This window comes from Cyprinodon variegatus, unplaced genomic scaffold (genome assembly GCF_000732505.1).
Source record: "Cyprinodon variegatus isolate N-32 unplaced genomic scaffold, C_variegatus-1.0 Scaffold924, whole genome shotgun sequence".
Lineage (NCBI taxonomy): Eukaryota > Metazoa > Chordata > Actinopteri > Cyprinodontiformes > Cyprinodontidae > Cyprinodon > Cyprinodon variegatus.
In genome coordinates this window covers 219,671-231,613 of record NW_015151377.1, presented here as the reverse complement: position 1 = coordinate 231,613, position 11,943 = coordinate 219,671, and the positions used below count along the sequence as shown (strand labels likewise).

Genomic DNA, 11,943 nt, shown 5'->3' with positions numbered 1-11,943 from the left:
AGAAATGGGACACATAACTGAGAGTGCGCCTTTTAGTACGGTGCGCCTTATGGTCGTGAAAATACGGTAATAATTTGACTTAACATGCTATAAGCCATTAGAATACATGATTAATTAACCATGGTGAAGAGAAGGGACCAACATACCCGTCTATATCCTCCAGCTTCTGGTCAATTAGGGGTCCCATTTGATTACAGGCACCTGAGGAAAAAAAAAACAAAAAAACAAAAACTAAGATTGCTTGTTTTCTCTCTGATAAACCATCTAGAGTTTTAACTACATTCTTATCCACTGATTTCGCTCATATTTTTACCTTCCAGCTGAAGTAACTCAACGCTGTCTGACTGGTTGTCAGTAGGATCTGCACTTTGAATCATTTGGAGCAGTTGGTCCATCTTGTCCTAAAAAGTTTTAAAGTTTATGTGATGGCTTAAATCTACATGAACCAAAAAAAACTAAATTTAGTAAATACCACTCATATTAACATTAGCAAGTACCAACTTTAAAATGTGATGCTAAAAGGTCCTTACTGATGGAACTAATGCCAGTCACAGAAGGGAACTTACCTCGTCTATATATACAGGCTCCTGTTCAGGCTCTATTGTCTCTACCTGGATCTCCTCACTGAACTGCACAGTCTTCTTCTCGGTTTTTACTGCAAATTAACAAATGGGGACATAGAGCAAGCAATATTTATTTGAACAAAAAAAACCTTTATATGATATAAGTAAAATCTGTTAAAGGTTATCGATGCCTCCGGCTTTAGATAACATACTAATATGTAGATCCTTTATAGTTCGTTTTTTAAGTCCACCTGTTGCCAAAGAAACATAAGCATTTATTTGTTTCTTTAACTGACATCTTCTTCCAATTTTATTCAGTTACACTTTCAAATCATCTCATGTTTGTCCTGACTTTTATTAATCCATCATCAAGCATATAATGGTGTTGGTGTATAATGGTGTATAATATTGTTTCGCACTGCAATTGTAAGATGTGGAAACAAAAGGTGCTCCACTCGTCATCCCTATAAAGGTGGAACTATTACTACTTTATAAGCGTTGGTCCACTGGGGACATATTGCAACAGCTCAGGCGTCAGCATCCACAGTGTGGTATATATATTCTCAAGGCAGCCCATAGATGAGCTTCAGAGCAAACAGCAAGTCCACGTTTAAAAAAAGAAACACCTCCATGATAAAACAGATTGCAACATGGATTAATGTCTTATTAACTGGCAAAGAGAGAAAGTAGCCTAGGAGGTATGTAACTTTTAATTTCACAAATTTCCATCTTTACATCTTTTTCAAAGAACATGTATAAAATTTCAGGAGTTTCTAAACAAAGCTCAATTATTCAAACTTTCAACCAATCAGAATGTTCAATAACCTAAATAATGGATAAAGACAAATATTTGTGTGGCTGTACCAGTGTTGTTTTTGACAGCCATCTTAGATTTAGTCTAAGTTTTAGTCTTCAGGACGGAAACTATTTTTTTATTATTATGTGATCAGTTTTATGTTGTACTTCATAATACAGTTAATGTTTACAATTTCAAATAATAACCAGATTCTTTACCAGACTGACAGCTATTGTCTAGATACTACAATTGATGGGTATAAAATGCTGCTGTACAGTTCATCATTGTTGTTGGGTGAAAAACTTTGATTTATAGAATTCAGATAAACTTTATGAATTAATACCCTACTTTATACAAAAGTGTCTCACAAAAGTTGTGAAAATAGCAGATCTAGTTCAATATATTTTTAGAATAGTATTAAGTAAGTATTATTTTCTTTAAGCAGTGGCTGGTGCAATAATGTCTTTGCTGGCTAAAATGAAAACACTTGCATGATATCAGAAATATAATTTCAGACTGTTTCAAAAAAAAAAAAAAGGAGATCAAATATTTATTTTTATTAAACTTACATAACCTCACAATGATTCATGCTTAAATCAGGTTTTCAATTTTAAAAAGATAGCCACAGTCAACGACTAAACATAAAAACCGAGAAAAGTAAAATTATACAGATTTAATACCCAAGGATTAAGCCCCCCTCTGTAGAATTAAATAAAAAAATGTATCTTAGCATCAATATCGGGCTATAGCATCAATATAACATCAGCATCAATATATAATCAATATAAGCTTTTCATATCTTAGTTTATTATCAGTCGGTATCAAAAATTATGTTTTTTTTTATCCATTTGAAATAAAGATTCAAATTTCAATTGTAACCATGAGCCCACTAAGGTCAGCTCTACCACCAGCCTTGCTTAGCTTGGTCATGAGACGTTGAGAGGCTAAATCTTTTCCTCAGCCTGCATCCTCTAGAATGCTGTGCTGTTCTGGATCTTAGTTTAATGACTTAACATAAGATCCTTGACGCATTTTCTATTGATATCGATCAGGTGTGTGTCACTTTGCATATTGTATTTATTTTTTGCCCAGCCCTTCACAAATACAGCATCAATTATTTTATCCAATGTACAAACAAAATCATTTGCTATATGCTTGTAAAATTGCATTAATCAATTTACATTAAACTTTTGTAAATATTTGCGTAGGAATGACACTGCAATGTTGCAAAGAAAACACTAAAGGAAACAGATAAAGCATCGAAATAAATGAGTTATGCTACGATGCTCTGTGTTAAGCAGGAACTTTTGCTAAAAGCCCTACACACTTAGTGGTTCATTATATAGAAACATGGAGTGGGGCTTTTATTGGATGTGTGGATCAGACTATCAGTCACTGGAATCTGAATGATGTACACCAGTTGTTTACAAATGATAAATTATCTTCCACTCCAGTTTCCATAAAGCCGTTATGGCATTACTAAATACAGTAATTATAAAAAGGGTTAGTGATATCTGAAGATATTCCTAGATATTTTTAATACTTACTCATCTCGGGCTCAGCAGTGAGATCAGCAGTGACAAAGTTGGAGGGAAACAGGCCGACTCCTTGGTACGTTTCCCCTTTCCACCAGTTGGGGTCGCTAAAAAAAAAAAAAAGAAAAATATGTCTTTAACAATTGTAAGTGGTGAGTTTACTTAAACTTTAATATTATAAAATAATTAGGCACCACTCATTTAAAAAATATATGTTTCAGTTAAAACATGCACTGTCCTTCAGAAGTAAACTACAATTAGTAAAATGTTATATACCACGAAACAAATGTTTAAGGCTACTAATTTCAACTTTTTATCTAAGTTCACCTGTCATCCAGGATGGTGATGATTTCTCCAGACTTAAAAGTGAGCTCATTGTCCTCTGCAGCCTCAAAGTCATATATGGCGCGGACCTTTCTGCCGTCAGACTTGTGTGTGGAGAGCAGGCTGGAAGTGCTTGGGTAAAGGCTCGACAGGGAGGTCTGTGGCTGCTGACGTTGCTCCTTTAGTGACAGCTCAATAGCTTCATACAATGGGGAGAAGATTGAGCATTTATACCAAAAGCAAATGTGCAAAGGTACATACAGATTGGGTAAAGATTTATTTCTACACCCGTTATTTATTATTTCTGAAGCCTTTGTACCTTTGGCTAGATCTTCTTCCTCTTTTTTATTTGTTGTGGTGGAGGGATCCTTTGCCACCAGTGCTGGACTTGCTTTTGCTTGTTCTGCAGCCTGAAAAAAGGTCATTATATCTCAGAAAAATGAACAATAATTTAGCCTTGTGTAGGCAAGTTAAACTGTGCTGCATCTACTTTAACAGAATGAAGAAAATAAGTCACATTATTTTGTGTATTCCTAAAGATCTACCTGGGAACCCACAGCTGGAAAGGTGACACCTTGCTCACGTAGGTTTTTGATCATCGCCGAGATGAGACTGAGCTGTGGATCATTGCGGAAATCCTCAGCCCACTCCACCATCAGTGCCTTCAGCTTTTCACATACTTTTGGGTGACCCTAATTAGAACCAAGTTAGAGAATTATTCAATTTATTTCTATATTTATGGAAGAGAAACTATTGGAAATTGCAATTCAAATTAACCACAGACCTTGTTTAAGACATTACTGACTTCACTGGCAAACTCTCTGGAACAAACCTCCAAGTGGAAGATTTTACCACAGTTTGAAACACAAGCACCCAGGAGCTGCATAGACAGAGAGAACAGGATGCAATTATTTAAAAGCTGCAACCCAAATTTAAATATATGACAAAAATAAATCTGGTTCTTTTGTATCCGAGTGATTTGCAACAAGGAACACAGGCATTGGATATGTGATCCGTTAGTGAGTTGGAGAACATACAGCCCTCACAACGTCCATTAGCAAATTAACAGTGCACTAACCAACTTAAGTCACACTGCCGTTTAGCTCAGCAGAACCTTTAAGAGCTGTGTTTATGGAATAGTATTTGGAGTTTCAGCCTGTTTCAGTAAGGTCAAGGTGAGTTAGGAAGATTCTAAGGGCCCTTGACTGAGGGGGGCCCCAAAAGAAGAAGAAAAGATATGTGCTACTATACTTTTTAAATATAAATTCAGCAGTGAAATAAATAAACTTTGTTTTCTCCTTCATTTTTCAGCAGTAAAGAGTGAAAAAAGCAGGATTATATATACACCCACTTACACTTCTTTTAATGAGACGAGGAGCTGTTTCCAACGTAAGGTCATCACAACCGCAAGCTGTTGCTGCTGGGCTGCTGACTGGACCGGACCGGGCATTTGAACCGAGCCGTGAGCTCAGGGGTTGGTCCGAAAACCCCGGCAGATGGGGACAGAGCGACCAAACCCTTCCCCCCGTCACCGGGTCAGGTTCGGTTGCTCCGTCCCCAGCGCCGACCAGTCCTGGAGCTCACGGCTCGGTTCTGCTGCATTGTAGTCGACCAAAATCCCGGAAAATTTTGAAATTCCCCCCAAACATTTTTTTAGGTATAAAAGGAGGACGTCTGGTCTCTCTACCATATCAACAATCTTGATGTTTCAGTGAGTGAGTGCTTGTTGCTATGATGCGTCTTTGTTCAGCAGCTTAGGTCATTGTAAACCAACCAATCAGCGCACAGCTCATCTAAATATTCATGAGCAAACCATAAAGGGAAGAAAACCTGTCGTTTCTTTCTAGGGCCTTTAACCAGGCTTGCATTAGGGCTCATAGAACAGCAAATATGCCTTTTTCAGCCCAACCAATGTTACACACCCTATATAGAGACCTTAAGGACCAGCACCAAATACCCTGTATAATCATTCTATGACCCCTTTAAGTGCCACAGTGACATAGTGATAAAACAAATTTACAAGAAAATGTACAAATAAGCAGCAGTAAAAACGTCCATGTCTGAAAAATGCAGCACCCCAAAGTCTGGGTTTCAAAAAGGAAAGAAATAAAGGAGAAAGAGGAGAGAGGGAGAAAGGCGCACAATACCATGACCCAGTTTTTCAAGAAAGGTTTTTTACTTGAATGGTTGAAACTAACGATAGATTATTAAACAGTTAAGTAAAATAAGTTAGCTGTCAACTGGCTACTACTAATTACTTAATCCTGCTAAAGGTCGGATGGGAATAACATCATTAATGATGATTTTTTATTTTTTTTTTCTTTGTTGCGTTTCATTTTTTTTTTTCAAGAAGAAAATTAAAAATGAAAAAATGCACCACTTATCATGGGAGGCTTGCCTTATGTCAAGAGGGTGAGAGGTCATAGAAAATGCTGGACTCAATGGATGCGTCCATAATTAAATATGACATAAATACATTTAAGAATGTCATAAAAAATAACTTTGCAGAATTTTCTTTGCAATTAGCATATTTTATAGCAAGTATATTGCTTGCATAAGTTATGTTCACTCCAAAACAGTAAATTTCTGCTTTAAGTTTGACCTGATATACAGGTTTAGTAGCCATGGTGTGGTATTAACTCATACCAATGTTTAAAAAAGGCTTCAAAAGTCAAAAACTTTACATTGATAGACAGATAAAAGAATACATTGTTAAACCCACTGAACAGTTTCTCTTTTGGCATTAAATTTCAGAGTGGTCGTTGGTCTCTTTGCAACCAACAAGTGTGCTTTTTCATTGCTAGGTTAAAGCTACAGCTAAAATAATATAGCAGATTAATTGATTATCAAATTAGTCATCAATTAATTTAGTGGTTGAATAATCTCTAAGTGCAGTATACATATGCTTAAGGGTGTCAAGTGCTTAAAGAGCCACCGACAGAGCATTTGTATCATTTTAACTATGAAAAAATGTTTTTTTAGATATCATAAATACATTTTCAAATACAAATGTCAGAGCGGACATTTAAAATGTGTAAACATTTCTAGATATATAAAACGTAATTCTTAGCAGTATAATTTTTTTTGTTGTTTTTTTCTCAAATTCAGTTTCTGCTACAAAAATGTATTTAAAAAAATATATTTCTACAGTTAGGTCTAGGAGTGTGATTTTGATCAGGAAGGATCTTATTTCAGTGACCTACAAATGGCAACAGAGAAGAGTAAAAAGATCTTACCATAGCCCACCTCATATAATCTTACGCATTAACTCGAGCAACAATCTTCTCCTATGCCACCTTTCACCCCTTTGTACTGTAGCGCTGTTTCTCTGTCTTTTAAACACATTCTCCTTTTTTTACTTTATTTTTTTTATTTCTGCAATATAAAATCTCTAGTTCCAATGGGTTGAAAAAGGCACTTCTTGTTGGGGTTCCACTTAAGCTGCGCACGCGCTTAACTCTGAGTAGTTAAAATTGATTGAACTAATTGATAGCAGCCATTGTAAAACCGAACACTCAGAGTTCCCGACTTTAGGCTAGATCAATTTCGAGTTTTTAGATTTGAAACTGATTTTGTTAAACCTGCTTCATGAATCTGACCCCTGTACACTTTAAGAGGCAATGTTGCTGCTTCATCTGGTTTGCATTCTGTAAAAATCACACAAAGCATTGCATGCAGATTATTAATAGAATAATCAAGAGTCTAAATGTTTAGCCAATTTTTTTTATTTTTAATTACAAATGTAGAGCTGGAAAAAATATCAAGTCACTTCAATTCCTTCTGCACTGCAACAGGCTTCAAAAGAACTGTTTTCAAGTTTCTGAAAACAAATTCCCAGAAGGACAATTTAAAACTTTTTGACAGTCCAAGGACAAGCCTTTGTACTGAGAGAAGGAGCCTAGTGCAGTAAAAATCAAATGTCACAGTTTAAAGCTCCTTGTCAGAATAAAAATCCAACTAAAAACCACACACATGCCTTATGATCACTAACATGATTCAGAATAGTGACAGGGACGTTTTGGATTTCTATGGCATTTTGTGCCACTGGCCTGGGCATGCATTGAGAGCGATGTGCTGCATTTAAATTGCTCCCCCTCACTCAAAATCTGTGTGCTGTGCACTCAACTCAGAAAAACTCTGCTTTGCAACCTGTGCACTCCTGCTTTAGTGCTTTACTTCATGCGTTTCATAGCGTGTCTGCCTGCTGGCTGTGCTGTTTGTCGCATCATCACAAGTTTCTGCCATGTTTTCCGGTTTTAAATGGCTATTGGACGAAAACCAAAAATGCATTTTTCAGCAATGTCTGGACAAAAATATTCAACGGCAAAATTTTCGATGCGAGTATACTAGGAAACTAATAATATGTTTTTAATTCAGTGTTGTGTTTAAAAAAATGAAAGAAAAGAAAAAAAAGAAGTAGAAAGATTTTATGATTATAAATACAAAACCAAACCAACAATAAGAATCATAATAGTAAGAGCAATTACAACAATAACAATAGTAAGTGCTAGTATTCTACATATTTTTTGATTAAGGGGCAAAAAGGCACCTGGATAATGCCCAACACCATAGCGTAACCCAACACCATAGCCTTCAAATCCTTCCAGGCCTAACTGTATGCAAAACAAGGCTGTTTGTTTACAGTTTACTTACAGTCAATGCCTGCATGGCCACGTGGGGATCCTTGTGATTTACTCTTCTCATTATAGAGCGCAGACATTCTTTAGGCCTGAAAGGAACAAGCAGAACTCAGATGTCTGAAGGAGTGAACAGAAGAAAGGTTACAGTCCCTTTGAAAAGTATAAGCCTTGAATTTTTTCCACATTAAAGCCATAAACTTCCCTTTATTTTATTGAGATATCTTACTAACAAGCCAACATCAAAGTACTAGATAGCTGTACATAGAGAGAAATTGAACTGTTTAGGTTTTGAACACAAATTAAAATGCAAAAAGTTAGAAGCACAATTTGTTTTCAGGCTCCTTTCCCCTGATACCCTGAAATTAAACCCAGTGTAACCAAGTGACCAAAGAAATCCCCTATTTAGTAAACACAGTTCATTGTCTGCTATTTAAACTCATAAGCTCTGTTTTCTGAAGGCCTTGAAGGATTGTTTAAGAACAACAGTGAATATATAACATCATTAAGACCAAGGAATAAAGTAGGCAGTTTGGATGTCAAAAGCAGGTCCAAGCTTAAAAAAAAGAAAAAAAAATGCAAGCTTTGAGCATCTCTAAGCACTTAAAAACTATAAAGAAATGGCCATACACCTTAGCAAACAGGCAAAAGAGGCATTAATCAAACAAACTGCCAAGAAGCCCATGTCATTCTAGAGGAGCTACAGCGATTTGCAGCTGAGGTGGAATAATTACTTGAAAGGAAAACTACAGTTCTGCCATGCTGTTTCTTTTTGTGCCACTTATCAAATCAGGCCTTTATGGGAAAGAAAGCCATAGGACATCCCATTTGTACTTATTCAGGGGGCACAGCATGGAAGATACTCTTTTCAGATGACGTTTCAAGCAGAAAAGAAAACCGCACACCATCCAAAAAATAAATAAATAAATAAAATTTTCCTCTGTTGTAAAAACATTTTGATCTAAGGATGCTTCTCTTCATCAAAGACAGGAAAGCTCCTCAGAGTTGATGTGAAGATTAATAAATTATAAAGAGAGGGCGATCCTGGATGAAAACATGCAAGATGCTTAAAAATACAATGAGTCAAAACCTGTGTTTAGAATTACAACACAATGGTGTGGATCAAACAATATTCATGCTACAATGGGCCAACATAAATCCAAAACCTGAAAGAAATTTATAATTTCTGGAAAAACTGAGAATGTTATGTGGATAGACGCGTTTGACTAAGGTTGAAACATTTTTTTTTCAAATAAAAAAGAAATTGAAAAGCTTTGAAGCTGAAGAAGAGCATGACGACTTGGAACCACGGCCACAGTAAATGGTGGCTCTACAAAATATGGACTTGGGGCTGAAAACAAATGTGCACCTCACTTGAAAGCAAAAAGTGTGTTGTTTTATACGACAAAGCATGCAAAATTCTGAGAGTTTGAATATTTTTAAACCAAACTACTTGTAAATATTTATTCAATCATCCAACACCACATGTATACAATAAAAAAAGAAAAAAAAAATGCAAAAGAAAACCAAATAGTTTTATGTTCCACTTTAAAATAAAGGTTAAGTTACCCAGTGCGGGACTGTCCTATCTTATCACATATGTCCAGAATGAGGCCCCAATCCTCAGCCGTGTTCATCTCACTGGTTGCTTTCTCTGTAGGGGAGAAACACAGCAGGAAATATAAGCAGAAATTACACAGATAGCAGGATTTTTTATTCTATTTACCCTTTATTTTGGTTCAGTTTTTATAGAGGGGGTAGGAAGAGAGTAATTGTACAAGCTAGAAAAAAAAACACATTTGCAAGTGATTTGCCCACTTTCTATTTTTATGATCATATTTTGTTTTAAACAAATTTCTGCCTCTGACTTGTCAGTGGAGAAAAAAAGTCCAGTGTGTACTTATGCAAATGAGTAGGACCCTGGCATGTAGGCCTAACAGTGCAACATAAAGCTTTTATTTATGTTAGGTAAAAAGTGTTGTTGTTAAGAAAGATTCAGACTCTAGCAACCTGTATTAATTAGCTGACAGTTCGCTTTAGCCTCCCTGCTTTTCTGCAATAGCGGAAGAATTTCGTTAAATTTTTACATATCTTTTATTTTTCCATTAAGGCCAGTGCTAATTAAGTTAATTTTGATGTTAATTTAAGGATGGCCAATTTTTTCAGGGCTACAAAATAACAATAAAACAGTACAAAAAGCTTTCCTATGGATCCGGAAGAGTACATTAATAAAAATTTTAATAACAGCTGCAGTTTTTCCACTTATATGTTGAGATAGATACAGCTGTTTACATTCCAATCCGATGAGCTTTTAAAAAGTCTTATAAATTGTGGTACACACACAAAAGAACTTTTTAAAATATTAGAAGATACATGATGCAATTCTTTGAACAGAACTTTACAGTGATTGAAATCTTGGCAAAACAAATAAACCTGGTGTCTCTCTATAGTCCAGCTCTCTACATGGAGGCTTTCAGTGCTGATTCTTTATTTGGCATGGGCCACCCATACAATAAAGACTAAACGCTCACTATATGATCAAATTAAGTCTCACAAAAGGTTTGAAAACCAATAGAAATGATTTGTGCAAAAATGTATTGAGGAAAAGACAAAAACATGTCAAACAGTATGTCTCTAGGATGCAATAACCAGCTATAAGGAGAGTAACTAAACCAGCCAAAACTGACTTTATTATTAATAAAAATTAAACACCGTTTTCCCCACTATCCCCAACGGTTTAAGCCAAAAATTAGTTATTAGAGAGGGGTTAGAGAGCTGCAGTCAATACCTGCTAATGTCATAACAAATTTCCAATATAAGCCCCATACAATTAGGTTTTTACTTTAACATCTATTAGAGATCATCATGATTGATGTGTGACAGTAAAAAAATATAAATATCCATTTTTCTACCATGAACCTGATTAGCTGCTACATTACTGGTTGTTTAAAAACAATGTAAACAAGGTTATTTTATTACAAATAAATCAAAGCAGAGAACAATAATAAGACTAATCGTTACCATAGGGAGCCTGTTTATTCAAAAAGTTATAGATAATTTTTTACTTGAAAAGTTAAAATCACAAAACAGTTGAGGCTAAACACACCCAGAGCAGCATTAATGGCTGGGTTGGATTGTACTGTACTTATTAGCTCTATAGGGTGCTCAGTGGGGTTTTCCCTGCTTACTCTACAAGCAGATGAAGTGGTGAACCATTCCACAGAGAACAAAGAGAAATACAGCATAACCCACTGGTTTTAGATCCCACCACATCCCATTTAATTTCATTTCAGGCTGGTTAACCCAAACACTGTGAGCTACAGAAAGCTAATCATCAAGCATAGAAATTATTAGCTGCAGCAGTTAGCTGATGACAGCATCAGCTTTTGACCTCAATTAGCTTGATAAAAATAAACAAAAACACATGTAAGCATTTTTTTTTACCACCGCTGCTTTGTAAAACATTTTTTTTATATAAATAATGGGACATTAAAAAAACTGCGGACACCCAAACAAAGCTGTTTGATGTCAGCTGCTCCTGTTAGCCTGATTATTACTCACCAACATCTTGGTCAAAGGGATTGGTGGTGAAGAGAGGCATCGCTGGGGTCTAATATGTTTGCCTTCTTTAAGATGTTGCTTTTCCTCCTCTTACTTCATCCAGAAAAAACACATAGTAACACCAGCAGCATATATTAAAGGGAGCTAGCTGACTCTTTTCTACACAGTCACTCCCATGGATATCTATGGTCACTCCTTCTCTCCAGACGGCAACAAGCGATGCATGCTGGGTAAATGTAGTGGATAGTCTGATAACAAATAAAGGCGCAACACCAATAACAACTCTCGGCGCCTAAAGACAAACACTCCTCAGCGGCAAATTAAGTGCCTCCACATCAGAGAAAATACGAATAAAAAATACTCTTTTTTTTCTTTTGTTGTGAAAAAATAGCGTGTCATTGTCAGGTGACGTTGATCACATGACGCTCTGTTACGTTCATCGAGTTAGAGATAACAAATGATTACAGTAATTGCGTTTTTTCTTCTAGTGTAATTACTTTGTTTTAAAATAAACCGGGATAGGTAAA

At 35.9% G+C, this 11,943-nt stretch overlaps 1 protein-coding gene across 1 annotated transcript in view; it reads right to left on the bottom strand.

Annotated features, from left to right (window-relative positions):
* Positions 1 to 11,590, bottom strand: part of stam (signal transducing adaptor molecule) — an 18,176-nt gene extending 6,586 nt beyond the window's left edge. The window contains exons 1-11 of the mRNA XM_015398294.1: positions 11,417 to 11,590; positions 9,425 to 9,509; positions 7,872 to 7,947; positions 4,003 to 4,098; positions 3,764 to 3,910; positions 3,538 to 3,628; positions 3,222 to 3,417; positions 2,907 to 3,001; positions 567 to 655; positions 314 to 401; positions 147 to 201 (exon numbers count right to left, since the gene is read on the bottom strand). Coding sequence (XP_015253780.1) covers positions 147 to 201; positions 314 to 401; positions 567 to 655; positions 2,907 to 3,001; positions 3,222 to 3,417; positions 3,538 to 3,628; positions 3,764 to 3,910; positions 4,003 to 4,098; positions 7,872 to 7,947; positions 9,425 to 9,509; positions 11,417 to 11,456 — 1,058 coding nt within the window. The 5' untranslated portion in view covers positions 11,457 to 11,590. The remainder of the gene's footprint in view (positions 1 to 146; positions 202 to 313; positions 402 to 566; positions 656 to 2,906; positions 3,002 to 3,221; positions 3,418 to 3,537; positions 3,629 to 3,763; positions 3,911 to 4,002; positions 4,099 to 7,871; positions 7,948 to 9,424; positions 9,510 to 11,416) is intronic.
* Between the last annotated feature and the right edge of the window lie 353 nt (positions 11,591 to 11,943).